At 43.6% G+C, this 25299-nt stretch overlaps 2 protein-coding genes and 1 long non-coding RNA gene across 3 annotated transcripts; all 3 read right to left on the reverse strand.

Annotated features, from left to right (window-relative positions):
• Window positions 1-483: 483 nt before the first annotated feature.
• LOC310772792 (uncharacterized protein) lies at window positions 484-3671 on the reverse strand. Its single transcript, XM_083632714.1, has 5 exons — window positions 3601-3671; window positions 3306-3394; window positions 1673-1750; window positions 1402-1556; window positions 484-1092 (listed from the first exon to the last, which is right to left on the reverse strand). The coding sequence occupies exons 1-5, from the start codon at window positions 3647-3649 to the stop codon at window positions 1044-1046; spliced, it is 420 nt and encodes a 139-aa protein (XP_083488840.1). The 5' UTR covers window positions 3650-3671; the 3' UTR covers window positions 484-1043.
• Window positions 3672-5166: 1495 nt separating this feature from the next.
• On the reverse strand, window positions 5167-7650 carry LOC310772930 (antimicrobial peptide NK-lysin-like). The gene is made up of 4 exons (XM_083632877.1): window positions 7596-7650; window positions 7302-7390; window positions 6413-6484; window positions 5167-6296 (listed from the first exon to the last, which is right to left on the reverse strand). The coding sequence occupies exons 1-4, from the start codon at window positions 7636-7638 to the stop codon at window positions 6138-6140; spliced, it is 363 nt and encodes a 120-aa protein (XP_083489003.1). The 5' UTR covers window positions 7639-7650; the 3' UTR covers window positions 5167-6137.
• A 5761-nt stretch (window positions 7651-13411) lies between these two features.
• On the reverse strand, window positions 13412-14816 carry LOC310773669. Its single transcript, XR_014552551.1, has 4 exons — window positions 14723-14816; window positions 14531-14634; window positions 14257-14340; window positions 13412-13738 (listed from the first exon to the last, which is right to left on the reverse strand). It is a non-coding gene; the product is annotated as an uncharacterized lncRNA (long non-coding RNA).
• Between the last annotated feature and the right edge of the window lie 10483 nt (window positions 14817-25299).

Consider the following 25299-nt stretch of genomic DNA (forward strand, 5'->3'; position numbering starts at 1 on the left):
TTATGACAGACAGAGCCCTAGCTCCCGTTTATATACTGATGAAACACAGTGGGACAGAGAAACAGACAGACAGACAGAGCCCTAGCTCCCGTTTATATACTGATGAAACACAGTGGGACAGACAGAGCCCTAGCTCCCATTTATATACTGATGATGATGATATCAGAGCCCCATATGCTGTCACTCGTGTGAAAACCTCCTAACTACAAGTTTGATTATTATATCCTATTATTTCCATGTTCCACTCCAGTTGTAGGATCGTGCTCTCCTCTATTGGTTGAGAACAATCTACACCCCCTTGGATTTATGAAGTTTTGCTAAATAAACTCATGAATGCTTCATCCTCAAGCAAAAAACCAAGCCTGTTTTTCTTAGTTCCTGAAGTTGACATTTTGTCGAAGCAAGGTTTTCACCTGACAACATGAAATCCAAACTGATCTAGCCTGACAAATAATTTTCCCAATAACACAACACATAATTCCAAAGCAAATTTATTTATGTTGATTCTGTGCGGATACAGAAAATGAAATCAAGCAATTCAGCAGAGCATAAAAAGTTGCAGTTTAATAGTTGTAGAAGTCAGAACGCTGGTATATTCAGATCATCCGACCTGAATCCAAGATGGACTTTACAATTAGTGTTGCACCGAAATTTCAAACTCACGCACAGTTACCGGGCAGTCTTGCGCGCTCGGGTATTGAAAGTCAGTGAGGCTGATAAACATTTTTTATTATTTTTTAAAAACGTGTCGACCGGGGTTGATTCTTTCTAAACCACAGTTCAAGCCAACAGTCCGGCGCCATCTTGAAGTGTTGTTTTAGAAAGGATCGACCCCGGTCGACACGTTAATGAAAAATACAGTAGGCCTAATTAAAAATGAATTGAAATTTCGATGCGACACTTGTAAAGTCCATCTTGGACGACCTCTTTGTGGCTTGAGAGAGATTTGTGAACCCATACTGCTTGTGTGAGAAAGGACGCTGGATTCAGGTCGGATGATCTGAATATCAGCGTTCTGAAAAGGGCTAGGCTTTCCATTGCATTCAGGCTCTTGAATCCTGCCTGGTGGCTTCATCCAGAAACTCCTTTGGCCTACAGCGGGCACATCAGATTTTTTTTAAGAATTAGGGAAAATGTGCTGTAGGAAAGGATGTTTCTACTGTTAAGATTTCATCAGTTCAAGATTAGAGTTGTTGCATCTGGGAGAGGCTAAGGAAATGATGCGTAGGAGTTATTCTCTGAAATCAAGGATATTCCTCATGTTTCTTAACTGCAAAATACACAAATAGCAAAGCAATCAGTATTAATCAAACCATCGGAGCCGAGGTTAGACACCGGGCAACAGGGCAACTGAATATTGTAATGACAACATCCAAGTTTGGGGGCTTGTGAGTGACTCACTCGCAGGCCTGGAGGTTGACGCAGATGGTGCGGACATCATCAGTGGTAGAAAGCTCCTCGATTAATTCTCCAAAGTTATTCTTCACAAATTTGTAGCATAGCTTTTTCAGGAAGCCCATTTGTTGACAGACGGACGACACCTTCTTTGTAATCATCTGTAACAGAAATTAATTTGTAAGATCAACAGCAGTGCCTGACCAAAGGAGCATTGAGTTAGACCATCATCCTGATTACAATGCCATGATGACTACAGCATCATTATGGATTTTACCTCGGCAGTGGCATTGGTGCCGGCGGATTTCTTCACCTTCTTCAAAGCCCACTCGCACACCCAGCATAAACCTGGGAGCTGCGGAAATATATTATTATTATTATTATTATTATTATTATTATTATTATTATTATTATTATTATTAGTAGTAGTAGTAGTAGTAGTACCCTCCGGTACCATGTAACTACATATGAACTACAGTTGAATAGACTGACTCCACTTTACAGGTCCAGTAACATGTAACTACATGAACTACACTTGAATAGGCTCACTCTACTTTACAGGTCCAGTACCATGTAACTATTAACTACACTTGAATAGGCTCACTCCACTTTACAGCTCCGGTACCATGAAACTACATATTAACTACAGTTGAATAGACTCACTCCACTTTACAGGTCCGGTACCATATAACTACATATGAACTACAGTTGAATAGACTCACTCCACTTTACAGGTCCGGTACCATGTAACTACATATGAACTACAGCTGAATAGACTCACTCAACTCTACAGGTCCGGTAACATGTAACTGCATGAACTACACTTGAATAGGCTCACTCCACTTTACAGGTCCGGGTACCATGTAAGTACATATGAACTACAGTTGAATAGACACACTCCATTTTACAGGTCCGTTACAATATAACTACATATGAACTACAGTTGAACAGACTCACTCCATTTTACAGGTCCGGTACCATGTAACTATGAACTACAGTTGAATAGACACACTCCATTTTACAGGTCTGTTACAATATAACTACATATGAACTACAGTTGAACAGACTCACTCCATTTTACAGGTTCGTTACAATGTAACTACATATGACATACATATATAACGTCATTTATAACTACCGTAAATGGTAAATGGCCTGCATTTATATAGCGCTTTTATCCAAAGCGCTTTACAGTCAGTAGGTACATTCACCCATTCACACACCGATGGCGGCAGGCTACCACGCAGGGTGCTGGCACACCAACGGGAGCAATAGACTACCGGTAGGTACTTGCACAACTCCACTACTTCCTGAAATGAGTAGGGCATGGTGGTTTCCTGTCCTACATTATTGGATAAACTGATTAATGTCAGGTGTGCCTGACTGCTGCAGTCACAACAGTGATCAGGCACACCTGACATTAATCAGTTCATCCAATAGTGTAGGACAGGAAACCAAGATGCCCTACTGATTTCAGGAGGTAATGGAGTTGTGCAAGTAGTCTATTTGGAGTTCAATATCTTGCCAAAGGACACTTCGACATGCAGACTGGAGGAGCCGGCAATCGAACCACCGACTCCTTTTATCCAAAGCGATTAGTGGACGACCCCCTCTACCTCCTGAGCTACAGCCGCCCCATATAACTATTGGTAATTACTATGCAATTACATTTGGTGTTCATGTGTAATTACAAATAGTTATTATGTAACTAGGGTACCTGTAAAATAAAGGGTTACCGCAATATTTATTTGAATGGAATACATCAGATGTTGCAACCGTCCCCAGTCTTCGCTACAAAAAGAACGAATAAAAAGGATTGTATTCATGGCAAGTTATATAGGCTTCCATAAGCTATGGGTGAACCCTTATCTTTACTGCTCTTCCCCTAGTATTTCAGCAGCCATTTTTACCTTGTTTGCATCCACTGAGATTTCCTCTTCCATTTGGTCAAGATCAAGATCGATGTCAGAGTCGAGGCATCTCCCATGGACTGTCCAGACTGAGAACGGGGGAAAAGGGGGCAATTGTTACTTGCCATTCACATACTAATATGCAGGAGTGAAGCACAGAGCATGCAGCACCTTACGACATGCAGAGGGAGGATCCAGTCAAATTGATGAAATGGGTTTTGCAATGAAACATGTGATATGTTCATATGTTTCAAGTGAAAACAGTGTATCAAATTCAAACAACACAAGAGCGTACCTGAAAATGTCACCAGGAAGCAGGCAAGGAGCATCACAGGCATATTCATGGCTTCTAACCAACAGAGAACTCTGAGGAGAACTCTGAGAGGGTCTGGGATTCTCGTGAGAACTTTTATACACAGCAGAGGTGAGGCGAGGTGTTACATTGACACTCACTCTGCATCATTTCACATGAGATCAACCTCTAACCACAAGTGGGTGGTCTCAACTGGAGACTATTATTCTACTACTATTCACATGAAATGTTTAAAGGTATTACCCGGCCCACATCTGTTCCTGTCAGTTATATTTACTTTAATTTTACTTTACTTTTTATCTTTCTATTTTATTTTATTGATTATTTTAATGTGATGCATTTTGCTTGTTCTTTTACATGAATTGTATATTTTTTATCTGTCTCTTATCTGACTTCTATTGATATAAATCAATTTGAGCTGCATGTTGTGTATGAAAGATACTATGCAAATAAAGATGATGATATGATATGCACATACAATACAGGTCTGGGGGATTGTTTTTGCTATTGTACTTGTATTGTGCATAAATTGAGCTTATGCAAAAGACAGGAAGACTTGTTTCACTCACTCTCTTTTACTCACTCTATAGTCTCTTAAAAAAGATGAGTTGGCTCTCGCAATTTTCAAAATGCTTCCGCCTACACATCTGTACTTCAAGCTGGGAAAACTTGGCCAAAGCAGAAAGGGAAACTCAGGGGAAATAATGAGTGATGATAGGGGGATGTCCCACATGTCCCGCCTAAATGCAGGTGATTGGGGAAATAGGAGTGGATGTCCCATCTGCTTGTATTTCTCCAATCAACTGCATCGGTTCGAACTTCCTCTGGTCTGAAGTAGGGTTTATTCCCGCCAACTTCCTTTTACCATGCAGGCTCTGTGGCGTGAAGTACAGGCTGTATATGACACATTCGCAGAATGTAGAAGAGACAGTCTGGCTTGAGAGACTACTCAATCCCCCTCTCCAGCTAGCCTGGGTGAACCCATCCTTCAACGTGACGTCACAGACTATGTGCCTGTAATGTAGGCCTATGTGACTAAATGGCGGTCATGTGGAGGCTGGGTTTACGCAGGCTACTCTCCAGCTGCCCTGCAACTGCACATGGGTATGCCGGTGCCATCGTGAGGGGAAAAAATCACACCCAGGTGCTGAAGTAAGCATACAGACAGCGCTTAACCAAATTTAATTCCTTATTGCCTCGACCCAGGTCCAAATCCAGATCCAAATCTCGGGTGACATCACAGTTGACAATTGCAAATGCATTCAACACACACACACACACACACACACACACACACACACACACACACACACACACACACACACACACACACACACACACACACACACACACACACACACACACACTCACACACACCTGACAACATGAAATCCAAACTGATCTAGCCTGACAAATAATTTTCACAATAACACAACACATAATTCCAAAGCAAATTTATTTATGTTGATTCTGTGCGGATACAGAAAATGACATCAAGCAATTCAGCAGAGCATACAAAGTTGCAGTTTAATAGTTGTAGAAGTCAGGGTATATAGACGCTTTTAATTTGACAACATAAACATTCAAAATTGCCCCTAGCTTACTTCCTGCTGCAATGTTTGCTAATGCAATAGCTGACAGGAAATAAGCTAGGGTTCAAACTATTCCCATAGCAACCCAATTCCGTGAAAACCGTCTATAGCCCTTTTCAGAATGCTGGTATATTCAGATCATCCGACCTGAATCCAAGATGGACTTTACAATTAAGTGCTGCACCGAAATTTCAAACTCACGCACAGTTACCGGGCAGTCTTGCGCGCTCGGGTATTGAAAGTCAGCGAGGCTGATAAACATTTTTTATTATTTTTTAAAAACCTGTCGACCGGGGTTGATTCTTTCTAAACCACAGTTCAAGCCAACAGTCCGGCGCCATCTTGAAGTGTTGTTTTAGAAAGGATCGACCCGGTCGACACGTTAATGAAAAATACAGTAATTAAAAATTAATTGAAATTTCGATGCGACACTTGTAAAGTCCATCTTGGACGACCTCTTTGTGGCTTAAGAGAGATTTGTGAACCCATACTGCTTGTCTGAGAAAGGACGCTGGATTCAGGTCAGATGATCTGAATATCAGCGTTCTGAAAAGGGCTAGGCTTTCCATTGCATTCAGTCTATTGAATCCTGCCTGGTGGCTTCATCCAGAAACTCCTTTGGCCTACAGCGGGCACATCAGATTTTTTTTAGGAATTGGGGAAAATGTGCTGAAGGAAAGGATGTTTCTACTGTTAACATTTCATCAGTTCAAGATTAGAGTTGTTGCATCTGGGAGAGGCTAAGGAAATGATGCGTAGGAGTTATTCTTTGAAATCAAGGATATTCCTCATGTTTCTTAACTGCAAAATACACAAATAGCAAAGCAATCAGTATTATTCAAACCATCAGAGCCAAGGTTAGACACCGGGCAACACGGCAACTGAATATTGTAATGACAACATCCAAGTTTGGGGCCTGTGAGTGACTCACTTGCAGGCCTGGAGGTTGACGCAGATGGTGCGGACATCATCAGTGGTAGAAAGCTCCTCGACTATTATTCCAAGGTTACTCTTCACAAATTTGTAGCATAGGTTTTTCAGGAAGCCCATTTGTTTACAGACGGACAACACGTTGTTTGCAATCATCTGTAACAGAAATTAATTTGTAAGATCAACAGCAGTGCCTGACCAAAGGATCGTTGAGTTAGACCATCATCCTGATTACAATGCCATGATGACTAAAGCGTCATGATGGATTTTACCTCGGCAGTGGCGCCTGCAGATTTCCTCACCTTCTTCAAAGCCCACTTGCACACCCAGCATAAACCTGGGAGCTGCGGAAATATATTATTATGATTATTATTACTATTATTATTACTATTAGTAGTAGTAGTAGTAGTCCTAGTAGTAGGGCCTAGTAATAGTAGTCCCTATAGTACATTACATTACATCATTTAGCAGACGCTTTTGTCCAAAGCGACTTACAATATCACAATTTGTACAGTACAGAAAACCACTATGCAACACAATCAATGACAGCTAAGATATTTTGATAGACTAGCACCATGTAGGAAGTACAGTAGTTTGAGAAGGAATAAGTAACATGTAGCGTTAGTTTTTTTTTTTTTTTTTTTTTTTTTTTAAGATGTTAGTAGTACTAATAGTAGTAGTAGTATTAGTATTATTACTAGTAGTATTAGTATTGAGGGCATTTTTGCAAAATATGTTTATGTGATGGAAGAATATTAAACAGCAGCAGAGTGTTTGGAGGCAGATCACCAAATCAAGTGGCAGCTTTCAATCAGAATACAGTGATTTCAACATTAGGAGAGACTGGGGACAGTTGCAACACTGCATTTCTCAGTTACTCAGAGACTATTTGGACCAGACCAACCAAATGTTTATATAGCCCACTAAACTTACTTCTGTCTGCTAATTACCCATACTATTTAAAGATGATTACATAGACATATCGTTTGCAATATTTATTTGAATGGAATACATCAGATGTTGCAACCGTCCCCAGTCTTCGCTACAAAAAGAATGAATAAAAAGGATTGTATTTATGGCAAGTTATATAGGCTTCCATAAGCTATGGGTGAACCATTATCTTTACTGCTCTTCCCCTAGTATTTCAGCAGCCATTTCTACCTTGTTTGCATCCACTGAGATTTCCTCTTCCATTTGGTCAAGATCAAGATCGATGTCATAGTCGAGGCATCTCCCATGGACTGTCCAGACTGAGAACGGGGAAAAGGGGGCAATTGTTACTTGCCATTCACATACTAATATGCAGGAGTGAAGCACAGAGCACGCAGCACCTTACAACATGCAGAGGGAGGATCCAGTCAAATTGATGAAATGGGTTTTGCAATGAAACATGTGATATGTTCATATGTTTCAAGTGAAAACAGTGTATCAAATTCAAACAACACAAGAGCATACCTGAAAATGTCACCAGGAAGCAGGCAAGGAGCATCACAGGCATATTCAAGGCTTCTAACCAACAGAGAACTCTGAGGAGAACTCTGAGAGGGTCTGGGATTCTCGTGAGTACTTTTATACACAGCAGAGGTGAGGCGAGGTGTTACATTGACACTCACTCTGCATCATTTCACATGAGATCAACCTCTAACCACAAGTGGGTGGTCTCAACTGGAGACTATTATTCTACTACTATTCACATGAAATGTTTAAAGTTATTACCCTGGCCACATCTGTTCCTGTCAGTTATATTTACTTTAATTTAATTTTACTTTTTATCTTTCTATTTTATTGATTTGATTATTTTAATGTGATGCATTTTGCTTGTTCTTTTACATGAATTGTATATTTTTTTATTTTCTTATCTGACTTCTATTGATATAAATCACTTTGAGCTGCATTTTGTGTATGAAAGGTGCTATGCAAATAAAGATAATAATACGCTATGCACATACAGTACATATAAGAAGGACCTGATTCAACCCCATATCAACACAAAGCATGCTGGGGGATTGTTTTTGCTATTGACTTGTAATTGTAGGCTACTTGTATTGTGCATTAATTGAGCTTATGCAAAAGACAGGAAGACTCTTGTTTCACTCACTCTCTTTTACTCACTCTCTAGTATCTTAAAAAAGATGAGTTGGCTCTCGCAATTTTCAAAATGCTTCCGCCTACACATCTGTACTTCAAGCTAGGAAAACTTGGCCAAAGCAGAAAGGGAAACTTGGGGGAAATAATGAGTGATGATAGGGGGATGTCCCACATGTCCCGCCTAAATGCAGGTGATTGGGGAAATACGAGTGAATGTTCCATCCATCTGCTTGTATTTCTCCAATCAACTGCATCGGTTTGAACTTCCTCCGGTCTGAAGTAGGGTTTATTCCCGCCAACTTCCTTTGACCAGGCTCTGTGGGCGTGAAGTACAGGCTGTATATGACACATTCGCAGAATGTAGAAGAGACAGTCTGGCTTGAGAGACTACTCAATCCCCCTCTCCAGCTAGCCTGGGTGAACCCATCCTTCAACGTGACGTCACAGACTAGGTGCCTGTAATGTATGTGACTAAATGGCGGTGACGTGGAGGCTGGGTTTACCCAGGCTACTCTCCAGCTGCCCTGCAACTGCACATGGGTATTGAGTATTAGCTGACGAAGCAGAATTTTTAATTTTCCCACATTTAAGCTGTTTCTGTCTGAGCATTTATACCTTTGCCATCCTAGGGGGGAAAAGACATGCCGTTGCCATCGTGGGGGGGAAAATAACACCCAGGTGCTGAAGTAAGCATACAGACACCGTTTACCCAATTTTAACTATAAGAAGAAAATTGCTCGAGTGACATCACTGATGACATCACAACTGCCTGATGACATCACAGTCGTCCTCTTCCTTGTTGCCTCGACCCAGATCCAAATCCAGACCCAAATCTCGGGTGACATCACAGTTGACAATTGCAAATGCATTCAACACACACACACACACACACACACACACACACACACACACACACACACACACACACACACACACACACACACACACACACACACACACACACACACACACACACACACACACACACACACACAGGTGACCTCTTAGGTGACTTCTTAGGTGGTTACATCTTAAGTGTCTACAGCACAACTACCTGATGACATCACAGTCGAGCAATTGTGTGACATCATTTCCAGTTGAGTGACATCACTTCACACCTTCACACACACACCCTCTTCCTTGTTGCCTCGATCCAGACCCAAATCTCGGGTGACATCACAGTTGTGCAATTGTCAAGTCAAGTCAACTTTATTTATAGAGCACATTTACAACGACTAAAGTACAAAGTGTATCAGATACAAGTAATAAAATAAACCAAGAATAACAACAATGTAGGTTGCCAGGAGGCAGGCTCAACTCAACGAAGGCCAGGGAGAAAAGGTGCATTTTGAGCAGGGATTTAGAAGCCTCTAGGCCAGGGGTCTCAAACTCAAATGACCTGGGGGCCGCTGAGTGTCCAGTCTTGTCACAAGGGGGCCACTTCATGTATTTAAAAAAAAAGAGAAAAATGCAACCGTTCGAATTCTCAACATTAACAATTTATTCATTTATTTGAGGGACAATCTATTTTTTACATTAACAATTTATTTGTTTATTTGAGGGACTTTGTTTTCTTTTTTAGGGACAATGCACATTACTAAATTAGGCAGTGTTAATTTTCAACTGTCCCTTGGAACTCCAGCTAGAATTAGAACTGATCATAAATGTCACTTGACAGCTCAGTAATCCGCTCTGCCACTGTGTTGGCTGAAAGGCTGATGTTGCTTAAGTTACTTTTTTTTCTGGACAGACGATATAACATATAACAGAAGTGGAGTATTGGCCAGAATGACATGAACATTTGGAAACTTATTCAGCGGGTATCTTGCATGTTGCGTTCAGGTGCATTGTAATTTTTTTTTTTTTTTTTTTTTTTTTTTTGCAATTCCATCGCGGGCCACACAGGGCGGGCCGTGAGTTTGAGACCCCTGCTCTAGGCTATGGGCTGATCTAATGTGGAGGGAGAGGCTATTACAGAGCCTAGGAGCTGCTATAGCGAAGGCTCTGTCCCCTCTAGTCTTAAGCCTGGTCCTAGGGACATCCAGCAGCAGCTGGTCAGCTGACCTCAAGGCTCTGGATGGGGTATGGTGGCGCAGCAGGACCTCGGTGAGGTACGGTGGAGTCAGCCCGTTTAGTGCTTTAAAAATAGTCAGCAGTAATTTAACATCAATGCGGAAACGGACGGGGAGCCAGTAAATTGAGGCCAGGATTGGTATGATGTGTTCGCGCTTCTTGGTGCCAGTGAGGAGTCGAGCAGTCGTGTTCTCAACCAGCTGTAGGCGACGGCGCAACGACTGATCGATGCAAATGCATTCAACACACACACACACACACACACACACACACACACACACAGACACACACACACACACACACACACACACACACACACACACACACACACACACACACACACACACACACACACACAAACAAACACAAACACATACACACACACACACACACACACAACTGTCCAACTCAGAGTGACGTCACTTCCCTGTGACATCACTTCTCTAACCCTAACCCTACCCTATCCCCTTCCAGGTGAACTTTTTACATCTCAGGCTCCTCACAGTCACCCACAGAAGCGGTTGCACCGCTTAAAAATATAGAGCACTGGCAGAGATGGGCGAAAATACTAGTAATAATAGTATTTTGATACAAATTACAAATACTTGCTCAAAAAATGTATCACAATACAAATACAAAATACTGGTCTGAAAAATGTATTTGAGATACAAATACGTATTTTGTATTTTGAAAATACATAAAAATACATTTGATAAAAACTGATAAAGAGCTGCAACAATTAGTCAATTCATCAATTCCCTAGATATCTGACATCATAACAGTATCCCTGGAGATGATGTGCCATGGCTGCAGTTATGGCCGGCTCCACGGGCTCCCAAAATCATGACTGACAGACAGACAGACACCGCCCACCCACCTTGGTGCCATCGTGCAAATGTGCGCCATCGGCTCATACTACATCAGAGTTGCTCGAGTGACATCACTGATGACATCACAACTGCTTGAGTGACATCACAGTTGGGCAAACAGTTGCTCGAGTGACATCACTGATGACATCACAATTGATCGAGTGACATCACTGATGACATCACAATCATGACCCACACTGCCGCCACACACACTGCCACCCACTTTTCCAATTTTAATTAAGAAGATAATTAGTTGTGTCTTTCTAATATGATACACTGGTTTGAATATGCAGTAAACCGTTTCATTTGCAGAGAGGCCAGTGCATGCAATATCTAATCATCAATTTATATTAGTAATTTATCTCTGGGGGAATTTCCACCAATACAAGGCTTCATACTAGACGTAGAAGTGATGTGAAGTCTGACTCAAGACCCATCGTACTCTGCCTCTGATTTGTGGTAGAGTTTGTTCTGAGGGTTAGCCAATCAGAGGTAGAGTAGAAGTGACATGTCAAAACATTTTTCTCCACAGTTTAAACCTGTGTGTGTCAATGGTAAGAATGTGTCAATTTGAGAATAAAATGACATAAAATGAAAGAAAAAAGTATTTTATGTATTTAAAATACACAAAATACAAGGTCTGAAAGTATCTTGATACAAATTACATCTTATTTTTCTCGGTGGCACTGGTCACAGCTGCAGCCCATCGGGTAATCAGGGGTGCAGCAGAGGGAGTCTGGTAGATACATACATCATCAGTTTCCAAGCAGTATGGTGAGTCAGTTTGGAGCAGATGAGCGAGCAGACAACACCTCTCTGACTTCCACCAAGAGTCTGCTAAGAAGATCATTGTTTCAAATGAGTCTCCATCACTGGGGAAATTGCTGGGTCTCACCAAGGTGATCAGAAAGGCTCAGTGTTCTCTCTCTGCTCTGCCCACAGGACAGTGAGAGCACCCTTATTGAGGAAAGGCTAAAAGCCAGAGACCCCAGACGGGAGGAATCTTCAGTTAACCTTTGACCCCTTCCATGGCCGTTACTACCATTGAGATCGCCGAGGTCATGACCTCGTTTTTTTTTTTTTTTTTTTTTTTTAGAAAAATAGCCCCCAGATCTATTCATCTGTCACTGATGTTTTAAAGCCCTCATAAATAACATGATATATGACATAGTTCATCAGAAATGCAACAATTTGCTTCCTCACTGTGTACTAGAAGGAAGAGACATAACTCACCACAACGTTAAAATGTTGCATTGGGGCTAGATTGGGACTAGACTTTGGGGACAGTTCTATTGAAGTGAATGGGTAAGTAACTCCCCTATAAGTGATGTTTGTGTGGATGGGCCATTGTATTTAATCCAGCAGTATTCTATGTGACCTGTATGCAGAATGTATATTATTTATGTGGGGAGACATTTATTTTTTGTATCGTTGTAAAGCAACAGCACAGTAAAGAGGATATTAATCTAATATGATGGCTGTAGTTCTTTATAGATCTAGCCTCTTAATTTTGCTCTCAAAGTGCACCAGATTGAAGCATTTTACTTTAAAATGGATACAATTTTCTAACCAAACCCCCAAAGAAGAGCTAAAATGACCTTGGTATCTCTCACACCCTCACTACAGCCATGACCTCTTCCCCTTTCCTCTGAAACCTTTATTAAATTTTATTGTGAACTTGCGCCCCGTCCTCGAGTTTGCCACAGTGTGTGTGTCTGTGTGGCTGTCTCTGTTTATCTCCGGGTTGGCCAATCAATCTGGAACTGCACATTGGCCTTAAGCATTAGCTTACAGGAAGGGACTGAGAATTTCATTTTCCCAAATTTAAGCTGTTTTGGAGCACACATCCCTGGAAGTCTGCATGATGTGGCTTGCACATCCCCGGCGGATATGGACTGGTCAACATGATTGAAGCACTTATTAAGCCAACTTTAAATTCCAGTTAATGTTAAAAACCTGGTCAAACAAATGGGGCTTGCTCCGGTAGTTATTTTTTATTTTTTATATATAATTAATGTGTTGGTTGAATAATTAAAAAGTGGAAACCTTTGTATTATTCCTCATGTTTCCCCATGTTTCATCTGTATGAGGATCTATGGGTAGATCAAAATATATACAATACAATACAATGTTTCAATTGTCTCAACTTTATCAGCTGTGTGTGGGTTGGTATAGCAAGAGAAAAAAATCCTAGTGTCTACGGCATGTAAAGAAATGTGAATAATTACACCACTATGATAGAATAGCTTCAGTAAGGCTTTATTGCAAAGGCAAGTGCAGTGCAGTATGCATGTGACAATTTCACACATCTCCAAATTCAAATGAAAGTTGAAACAGCAATGCTAGACTTCAGTCCAATCAGTGCAGAACAAAACCATCAGCAATACAAAGGCCAGCAGGTGGATGTTATTTGCAGAGTCCAAACTTGACACACGCAGCCCTTGCAGTCATTTTATTGGACAAAGCATCAATTATGCTATCTTTGTATTTACTGATGATTTTCTTGCAGATGTCCTTCAGGAAGTAGTAACTATCGCAGGCAGTGTCCAACGCCCTTGAGATTGTAGCCTGCAAATCAAAACATGTACAATTTTGACACATTTTTCTTTCTAGGTTTTAAATCTGACACATTTTGTTTTAAAACTGCCAGAATTGCATGAAAAGAGAAGTCGATTCATTAACTACAGGGGGATATTGGTCTCAGGTAGCATCTGACAAGTAGCCTACAGAGGCTCCGGGGCCTGATGGCATCCCAGCCAGGGTGCTAAAGACCTGTGCTCTGGAGCTCTCACCAGTATTGCACTCACTTTTCTGTGAATCCTGGACTGCCACAATTCCCGCCCTATGGAAAACCGCTACCATAATCCCGGTACCCAAAAAACCCCGACCCACAGAATTCAACCACTACCGCCCCGTTGCCCTAACATCCCTAGTAATGAAGTGCCTAGAGAAACTCCTGCTGAACATCATTCTACCACTTGTCACCCCACACTTGGACCCCCTCCAGTTCACAATTAAATTGAATTAATTTCACAGTAGGCTACTGTGATATATGGACCAGTATGATGTCATTTTATATTCATTACCTTTGAAGTTGCACCATGAAGCTTCTCACGAACAGCTTTGATAATACGTTCGCAGCCTTCACAGACACCGGGGAGCGCTTCATACTGTGATAGTTGTAAAGAGGGAAAAAAAAAAAAAAACATTTCAGATATGTTTCCATGAAGATGTCAGTTCATGTGTTATAGGTTGAGCATATGGTGATGAGTCAGTCAACAGGCTGAATGTTGAGTTTGCAACATGCAGGTGTTCAAGACTGACCTCTTGAAAAGTGCTTTGTGTGTCACAGGTTCTCACCTCCTCTAGGTGGTCGGCTCTCTCCGTGTCATCTTTCCTCATGGATGGAAAATCCTCGTTGTCTTCTGGTCGGTTCTCAAGAGAGTGCCATGACTCAACAACAACTTGAAACAAAACAGAATGCAAACAAAAAATATCATAAGATGCACTCATATTATCAATGACTTAGGATAAATAATGTTAATTTCTTACATGCACCAAGCAGCAGAAGAGTGATGCAGATGACAGGTTTCATGGTCTTCATCCTTGCTTCAGCAAAGTTCTTACGCGAAAACGCCCAAAGTTGTCTCAACTTCTTCCTTGCCTTTTTTATACTCCTATATTCTCACAGCGCTTAACCACATGTAAAATATAGACATCCTTCTTTATGCTGATGATATTATTTTGGTGTCAGCAAATGAGGAAGATTTACAAATAATGCTGACATGTGTTGCTGAATCAGGGGCGTAGTGGAGGGTAAACGCGAGTAAACGCAGTTTACCCACCTTTTGAAATGAGGCAGATAGTTTACCCACCTATTTTCAGATCACCCATATAAATCAATGAGGGAAAACAAGGTGGGTAAACTACTCACCTTGGATAGCTTACCCACCTCTGTATTTACCACTACACCCCTGTGCTGAATGGTGTGAAAAGTAGAGTCTTTGTATCAACAATAATTTAAAAAAGTTGTGTGTTTTGAAAACCGGTAGAGGAAGTAGTTTTCAGTGTTGTGTTGGTGAGAAATAGCTTGCGTTTAGAAATACATTGTCACAACTCCACCTGTGACTCGGCCTATGACGCCACCAGTGGGAGGCTCCACACACCTGGCACGCATCAGGGTGCAATCAGTACCAATCAGCACGGCCCTACAAATACTGCCTCAGCCTGTCAGTCCATGCTGGAACATTGCCATTCACGGTTTGTACCCAGCCAGTGGAGCATCGCTACGAGTTCTGAACATTATTTTGTACTTTGGCGATCTAACCTTTTGCCCACCTGATTGCCTGTATGCCTGATCCATCTGTCCTCTGTGTTCCAGGATCCTCTGCCTGCTTGCCTGTCTCCAGAGGCGGTCCTTGAACCAGGCCGAACAGGCAGCCGCCTGGAGCCCCGTCCACTAGAGGGCCTCGCAGATTTTTTTTTTTTTTTTTTTTTTTTTTTTAAATATTAACTGATAGACCGACAGCAATAACCGAACAACGACGTTAGCGACGGTTAATCGATTAACGGTTAACCGTTGACATCTCTAGTCCAAGGAACAAGTGAGTGTTATTATTTGTTGTTGTCTGTGTGGAATGACGTTTATACTGTGTTCTACATGCGGTGGATTCGTCCGCCATGTGGCTCCTTGTTCATGCTAAATTGCAGTGCCCGTTCGCTGTCCACTGATAGTGCCTTCATTTGAGTTATTGATGTTTCTTTGTATTGTGGGAGTGCCTTATTGTTTACTTATTATTTACACATTGATGTTTATTTGTAGATTGATGTTGAGTTGAATGAGTGATCTATATTTGGTTTACTGTATAAAGATGACAAGTGACAAAGATATGATTATGAAGATTACAAGTGATAAAGATATGATTATGAAGATTACAAGTGACAAAGATAAAGATATAAAGATGACAAGTGACAAAGATATAAAGATTACAAGATTCACAAAGAGAATGAGAGAGGATGCAGAGGGTCATGCCCATTGAATCTGTGGGGGGATGTAACTTCAAACAGCCTCTAAATATGGCAAAAATACGTCCAAAAAAGGTCAAATTTTTTTCCGGCGGCGCCGGCGGCGCCCCTTTGGGGCGCCACCGGTAGGGGCCTCCTTCGTGGCTTGGCCTGGAGCCTCCAGATGCCTAGGACCCCCTCTGCCTGTCTCTCCACCGAGCACACGGAGTGCCCCACCTTGATCTATCAATAAAAACTCTGTTCACTCTTGACACGTAACTGGTTGTCTGTCTGCTTTTGGGTTTTTCCGGCTCCAAGCCTGACATACATATAACTTTCTCGGTTTATTTCCAGATTAAAGTATCCTTCTTACATGGTGCATCAGTTCTGCAGACTCAGCAATAGGACAGGCTGTGTTTGTATGTTTGCACATTGTTTTGGTACGGTACAGGGGGTACGGGGGGTACAGTTGCGCAGTCGGTAGCACTGTCGCCTCACAGCTAGAAGGTCCTGAGTTCGATTCTTGCCTGGGACGCTGTGGGCGCTGGAGTTGTGATCCCCCCATATCTTCAGTGCCTACTGCCCAGGTGGGCTATCTCATCGAAAGGGCCTTTCTGTGTGGAGTTTGTATGTTCTGCCCGTGCTCCCCAGGGGGTTCCTCCGTACATAACCCCCTACTAAAAACATGTAGAAGATCGTCATCCGACCAGTGACGACAACATCCGAAGTTGGCCTGCCCCCTGGAGGAAAGGACAAGCCTGGATGGGTCAAATGCAGAGGACAAATTTCACCGGCCACCGTCAGCATGAGTGTGTGTTTGTGGCCGCATGCATGTGTTGAAGTGTTCGTGTGATAATAAAAGACAGGCTTGTCCGTCTGAAATCGTGTTTTTTTTTTGTTTTTCCATTGTGGGATATATCTCACAATGCATCATTTGTGGGTTATGTTTGAATGATGTTTATGTTTCTATTTATGTTTGGATGATATATATTGTGGAGGTTTCAATCTAGATTATTCACATGACCCACTGACCCAGGATAGCCCATTCAATATAGATATGCTGTAGATCCAAGTAACTCTATATCCCCAGCCAACTTACAACTTTTAAAGAAAGTAATATCTCTGTAATTTATTCAAAACATTTCTCCAATTCTCTTCCTAGGCTTTGATACCAAAAATACCAGAGGTTCCCTGTGTAAGGAATCTCAAGTGAGATAAACCTTGTTCTGAATCTGGCCAGACATTGCTGGATAAAGTCAACTTTTTTGCACAGCTTTATTTCAGTTGTGAGAACAGGTGGACCCAACGAACCAACAACAAAATAACTGTGCATCGAAAGTATCATGAACTACCCTTCCTAAATGTTCTCCTTCTTTTCTCCCCATCAACCCGTACCGTCACGGTCTAAATTCCTACAGGTGTTCACATACAGAGACAATGAAGAATAAACTGAACAAATACTCATTCTTTATTGTAACCTACAAGTATGCTTCTTCGTCATACTGTACGTGTGAATGAGACATTAATCACACCAAAGCCATACTTTCCAAAGAGACAAAGTCATAATCTTCCATGACATAGTAGTGATGACATCACCTCCTGCTAACTGAAAAGGATGAGGTGACAATAAAGCCAGCGGAGACGATGTAGTTGCACTGCAACTCCCAAAGAACAGAGAAAGAATAGGGTTAAAAAAAAGTAGTGTGGAAAAAGGTGAAATTTAAATATGTGACAGCTTTTCTTTTTGCAGTAGCCTAATGTAGCATCTATTGATCTTCAAAACTTCAAAATTATGACGTATTTAGGATTTAAAAAATGCTGTCGGAAAATGTCACCCATCACTGCAGTGCTTCCCAGGCATTTCTGGTCAAGTTTCACACACACACACACACACACACACGCACGCACGCACGCACACACGCACACACGCACACACACACACACACACACACACACACACACACACACACACACTACACACAAGAGCAACCAAACCAACCAGTTGCCAGATTAAATGTCGGTTTATGTTTCTGCAACCCACACAGGGACGTGCACAGATAGACCCCACGCGGTGCCCAAGCACCTGCCCTTTAGCCCTTTGAAGGATAAGTGCCCTTTTTGCAAGACATGTCCGTGGCCAATATGACTGTGTTTCAGATGCTCTAGCGCAGTGGTTCACAAAGTGCAGTACACCACTGGGTGGTTCGCGAGATGATCTCCAGAATGTGTGAAATTCCATAATTGTTTGTTTTGTTTACAAAATGCACACCAACGTTTGTATGCTTCAACCACCTCCGGGGATAGTGGGGGTCGCGAACCTCTGGCATTATTATTTCGCGGTCGGGGGCTGAAAAGTTTGGGGACCCTTGCTCTAGCGGACGGGGGCTAAATAACGTTCCAAAGTTAGGCTAAATTTTGCCGAGGGAAAAACTCGCATGGCCATTTTCAAAGGGGCCCCTTGATCAATTAGATATCTGAATGAGAATTGGTTATATGGGTACCCATGAGTCTCCCCTTTACAGACATGCCCACTTTATACTAATCCCATGCAGTCTTTGGCAAAAACAATGCAGTTTCTTTGCATGCAGTAACCTATAAATTTGTTATTTTTGCATTCTATTTCAATATTTCGGTATACTGGGGTCCCTAAAACATGTTGGAATTACATAATTCGGGGAAAGCTGAGACTCTTGTGGATTCAATGAGCCCAATTGTATTCATGTGTGATAATGTTAGTCCCCAGAGTAGCCATTTCATTGTAGTGAGACGGTTTTTTGAAACTTGACCTCATTGTATAATTATTATTTTTTTAGTTACTACATTGTGTCTTACATGTTTCTGTGTGTTGAGCCCACCTACTTTAGCAATAAGTTCATGCAAATCTGTGGTCTTTACTCCCATAGTATTTTTTTTTTATGTAAATTGGAAGGAGATGGGCACTTTAAGTGTAGTCACCCAGGGACACCACACTGTATTTCTTTTTAATAATAATTATGAGAGGGTGCCCTTTTTTCACTTGAGCAACTGCCCCCCAAAATGTCTGTGCATGCCACTGAAACCACATGCATGACATTTAACATTTGTGAACCAAAAGTACATTGCATATCAACATTTCAAATTAGCCGACATCCCCACCATAAATGGGAGCTTGGGCTCTGTGTGTCTGCGGGCTCTGTGTGTCTGTCCCACTGGGATTGTCCCACTGTGACATCATCCGTGATGTCATAAATCCCACTGTGACATCATAAGTGATGTCATAAATCACACAGTGATGTCTGACATCATCAGTGATGCTGGTCTCATTGGCCACACAGCAGCTGAGTTGTGGGCAAGGCCACGCAGCGGCCGAGCTGCGAATGTGAGCTGCAGGGCCAGCTTGGCGCGCTGCAGGTCGGGCGAGGCCACGATTCAAGATTCAAGATTCAAGATTCAAGATTCAAGATTTTTATTGTCACTCCGTAGTACAAGTATCATGTGTGAAATTCTTGTGCTGTAGGCTCCGTTACAACATAGTGCAAAAAATAAAAGATATATAAATAAAAAACAAGAGGCAACAAGCAATAAAGCAGTAAGACACGCCACAGACAGTGGCGTGTTCACTGCCCATAGTGCAAATGGCATGAACATACTTTAAACATAATTAAACATAATAACATTCTGTTAGGTGCAAATAGCGTATACCTAATTAAACATACTATTGAACATTAGTCATACATAATGGTAGCATCTACAGTGCGGTACAGTACGGCTACTACACTATTTGTATATGTTAAGGAGTCTCGTGGCCTGTGAGAAGAAACTGTCCCTCAAGCGATTTGTGCGTGCTCTTGGGACCCTGTATCTCCTCCCTGAGGGTAGCAGGGAGAACAGACTGTTGTGGGGGTGGTTTGTGTCTTTGATGATCTTCAGGGACCTCCTGAGGCACCGCTGGTTGTACAGATCTTGCAGTTTTGGCAGCTCACATCCTGTTACGTGCTGGGCCGCGCGGGGGGGAGTGTGGGGCGGATCTGTGATATAACCAGCTTTTCGAAGCATTTGCTGGCTATGGGCGTTAGGGCTATTGGTGGGGGGTGGGTGGGGTTTCCAGTTAATTTGAAAACATTACGCAAATAAAACAACTTAGTTATGTTAGGCAACTAAAACAACTTTTGGTTAAAGTTAGGTTTGGTTAAGTTAGGGTTAAATAACAAAAACAATGTGACTTAGGGTTGTGTGAAAAGCAAGTGCTTACGGTTACACCCTCCATCCACCCTGACCACAATGCCCGGATCTTTCATCTTTCATTTGAATTTGCAGATGTGTGAAATTCTTACATGCGCTGCACTTGCCTTTGCAATAAAGCATTGCTGAAACCATTGTATCATGTCTATCTATGTAGTGGTGTAATTCTTCCCATTTCTTTACATACAGGAATGTTGAAACTTCCAATTATTTTTGTTATACAGCTAATCAAAAGTCAAATCAAAAGAACAACTTTTGACAGTGTTTCAGTTTTTCTTTTGTTTGCTTGTAAATGGCTCAATTTCCTTCTGCTGGTGTAAATACCAAGAAGGAAGCAGAAACCACCAACACTTATGTCGGAGAGACACAGTCAGATGTGTCTTCCTGCCATTGAGAAACAGGACATTAAAAAAAAACTCTCGTAAAAAACTCGTAACGGGACAAGCCCCGTCTTTTATTGTCACACGAACACCACAACACATGCATGCGGCCACAACACACTCATGCTGACGGTGGCCGGTGAAAAGTGTCCTCTGCATTTAACCCATCCAGGCATGTCCTTTCCTCCGGGGGGCAGGCCAGGAGCAGTGGTCGCTTTCTCGTACAGCGCCCGGGGACCAACTTCGGATGTTGTCGTCACTGGTCGGATGACGATGACGATCTGATCTTCTGCATGTTTTTAGTGGGGGGTTATGTATGGAGGAACCCCCTGGGGGAGCACGGGGAGAACATGCAAACTCCACACAGAGAGAAAGGCCCTTACGACGAGATACCCCACCTGGGCAGTAGGCACTGAAGATATGGGGGGGAACACAACCACAGCGCCCACAGTGTCCCAGGCGAGAATCGAACTCAGGACCTTCTGACTGTGAGGCGACAGCTCTACCACTGAGTCACCGTGCCCACCGTGCCCATAAACTCACAGCTCATGCATAGAAGCACACACACAAACATGGACATGTAAAGATGGGCAAAAATATATCAAAAGGTATTTTGATACCAATTACAAAATACTTGCAATTTTTTTGATCAAAATACAAATACAAAAACTGGTCTGAGAAATGTAATTAATTACAAATATGTATTTTGTATTTTGAAAAAAAAAAACATTATATAAAAAACTGATAAAGAACTGCAATGATTTCAATCATGAGAGGCCAGTTGGTAGGATTTAACAAGCTTTATTTAGCAATCGGCATGCATGGCAAATACTTTGGCGCATGACTCCATTAGCCAGTGGCGCTGCTCTTGAGGCAAGAGGAGGGCATCTGCATAGGCTAGGAGATCCCCCCCCCCCCCCGTGGGGGATCAGGAGTCACGACTCGTTGGTGGCGGACTGGGGAGGTGGGTGGGTGGGGCAAAACAACGCTTCGGAGGACGGCTTCAGGGGAGATGGACTGCCGTGAAGCTAGCTGCTGCTATGATCGGCCAGAGAGAGAGAGGTGACGTAGAACCCTTGCTATATATATGAGAATTAACTGACGTCATATCTGACGTCATTACAGACGTCATACTAAGACTTTGACTGACCACGTCATACTAGAACTTGACTGACGTCAGGGGGTGATCGGATTAGATTATGCACGAATGGCCTTCTGCTTGAAATATGGTCTAAGACCTCACTTCAATCATGAGAGGCCAGTTGGTAGGATTTAACAAGCTTTATTTAGCAATCGGCATGCATGGCAAATACTTTGGCGCATGACTCCATTAGCCAGTGGCGCTGCTCTTGAGGCAAGAGGAGGGCATCTGCATAGGCTAGGAGATCCCCCAAAAGGAAGATCTGATTACCGGAGGTTAATTGAGATCTGCGGGCACCGGTAGTTGATTGTACTTTTCTGGCCTTCGACCTTTTAGCGACTTACAGCTATTTGCGGCTGGCGCTCCCAACTCGGTCGGGCCTTCGATCTTGCCCGATCCGACAAAGTCGTTTCATGTGTCGCTCAAGGGTACCATGTTAGTAACAAGCGACGCACAAGGGACGGGACAAAGCGTCAATATGCTACGCGCTCGCAGTGAGAACGGGTTGGGTAATCAGATCTTCCTTTTGGGGGATCTCCTAGCCTATGCAGGTGCCCTCCTCTTGCCTCAAGAGGAGTGCCACTGGCCAATGGAGTCATGCGCCAAAGTATTTGCCATGCATGCCGATTGCTAAATAAAGTTTGTCAAATCCTACCAACTGGCCTCTCATGATTGAAGTGAGGTCTCCAGACCATATTTCAAGCAGAAGGCCACTCATGCATAATCCGATCATCCCCTGACGTCAGTCAAGTTCTAGCATAACGTGGTCAGTCAACGTCCTAGTATGACGTCTGCTATGACGTCAAATATGACGTCAGTTAATCCTCATATATATAGCAAGGGTTCTACGCCACCTCTCTCTCTCTGGCCGATCATAGCAGCAGCTAGCTTCACGGCAGTCCATCTCCCTTGAAGCCGTCCTCCGAAGCGTTGTTTTGCCCCACCCACCTCCCCAGTCCGCCACCAACGAGTCTTGACTCCTGATCCCCCACGGGGGGGGGGTCTCCTAGCCTATGCAGGTGCCCTCCTCTTGCCTCAAGAGGAGCCAAGAGGAGGATCCTGGTTCATCCTGCACCTCAAGCGGACGCTCCCGCTGGTCTTCATCAGCTCTCCAGCTACACCCGCCCGGAGCAGGCGGCCATACCGCGGCCCAAAGAACCCTCCTCCCTTAATCGGCGAGCATGGCAACGAACAGTGTCCCGGGCTTCCGTGCCAAAATGTCTCGTTGGTGGTGGCTCCCCGAAAAGCACAGCACCCAGTAAGGCGCAGTAAATCTCCCGGATCATTTTTGGGGGAAAGAGAGAGTCGAGAGAGAGAGTCAGGGTCAGTCAGAAGGCCAAGTCGTGCGGCGCGCAAGCGCAAATAGCTGTAAGTCGCTAAAAGGTCGAAGGCCAGAAAAGTACAATCAACTACCGGTGCCCGCAGATCTCAATTAACCTCCGGTAACCAGATCTTCCTTTTGGGGGATCTCCTAGCCTATGCAGATGCCCTCCTCTTGCCTCAAGAGCAGCGCCACCGGCTAATGGAGTCATGCGCCAAAGTATTTGCCATGCATGCCGATTGCTAAATAAAGTTTGTTAAATCCTACCAACTGGCCTCTCATGATTGAAGTGAGGTCTCTAGACCATATTTCAAGCAGAAGGCCGCATAATCTAATCCGATCACCCCCTGACGTCAGTCAAGTTCTAGTATGACGTGGTCAGTCAAAGTCTTAGTATGACGTCCGTAATGACGTCAGATATGACGTCAGTTAATCCTCATATATATAGCAAGGGTTCTACGTCACCTCTCTCTCTCTGGCCGATCAGGAGGGCACCTGCATAGGCCAGGAGATCCCCCCCCCCCGTGGGGGATCAGGAGTCAAGACTCGTTGGTGGCGGACTGGGGAGGTGGGTGGGGCAAAACAACGCTTCGGAGGACGGCTTCAAGGAAAGCCAAGCCGGGAAGCGCCTTAAGTCAGGTAGGGCGCCATGGCGGCCAGGAAGGCCAAGCCGAGAAGCGCCTTAAGTCAGGTAAGCCCGGCCGAGTTGGGAGCGCCAGCCGCAAATAGCTGTAAGTCGCTAAAAAGGTTGAAGGCCAGAAAAGTACAATCGCGAGGCGCCAAGGCGGCCAGGTAGGCCAAGCTGGGAAGCGCTATCGCGAGGTGCCCGACCGAGTTGGGAGCGCCAGCCGCAAATAGCTGTAAGTCGCTAAAAAGGTCGAAGGCCGGAAAAGTACAATCGCGAGGCGCCAAGGCGGCCAGGTAGGCCAAGCTGGGAAGCGATATCGCGAGGTGCCAAGGCAGCCAAGTAGGCCAAGCCGGGAAGCGCCAAGTTAAACATTAATGTATCAAGATCGAAGGCCCGACCGAGTTGGGAGCGGCAGCCGCAAATAGCTGTAAGTCGCTAAAAGGTCGAAGGCCAGAAAAGTACCATCAACTACCGGCGCCTGCAGATCTCAATTAACCTCCGGTAATCAGATCTTCCTTTTGGGGGATCTCCTAGCCTATGCAGGTGCCCTCCTCTTGCCTCAAGAGGAGCGCCACTGGCCAATGGAGTCATGCGCCAAAGTATTTGCCATGCATGCCGATTGCTAAATAAAGTTTGTCAAATCCTACCAACTGGCCTCTCATGATTGAAGTGAGGTCTCCAGACCATATTTCAAGCAGAAGGCCACTCATGCATAATCCGATCATCCCCTGACGTCAGTCAAGTTCTAGCATAACGTGGTCAGTCAAAGTCCTAGTATGACGTCTGCTATGACGTCAAATATGACGTCAGTTAATCCTCATATATATAGCAAGGGTTCTACGCCACCTCTCTCTCTCTGGCCGATCATAGCAGCAGCTTCACGGCAGTCCATCTCCCTTGAAGCCGTCCTCCGAAGCGTTGTTTTGCCCCACCCACCTCCCCAGTCCGTGGAGTCATGCGCCAAAGTATTTGCCATGCATGCCGATTGCTAAATAAAGTTTGTCAAATCCTACCAACTGGCCTCTCATGATTGAAGTGAGGTCTCCAGACCATATTTCAAGCAGAAGGCCACTCATGCATAATCCGATCATCCCCTGACGTCAGTCAAGTTCTAGCATAACGTGGTCACTGGTCAGTCAAAGTCCTAGTATGACGTCTGCTATGACGTCAAATATGACGTCAGTTAATCCTCATATATATAGCAAGGGTTCTACGCCACCTCTCTCTCTCTGGCCGATCATAGCAGCAGCTAGCTTCACGGCAGTCCATCTCCTTTGAAGCCGTCCTCCGAAGCGTTGTTTTGCCCCACCCACCTCCCCAGTCCGCCACCAACGAGTCTTGACTCCTGATCCCCCACGGGGGGGGGGGGGAATCTCCTAGCCTATTCAGGTGCCCTCCTCTTGCCTCAAGAGGAGCACCACTGGCCAATGAAGT

The sequence above is a fragment of the Poromitra crassiceps genome, assembly GCF_964638095.1.
Source record: "Poromitra crassiceps genome assembly, chromosome: 3".
NCBI lineage: Eukaryota > Metazoa > Chordata > Actinopteri > Beryciformes > Melamphaidae > Poromitra > Poromitra crassiceps.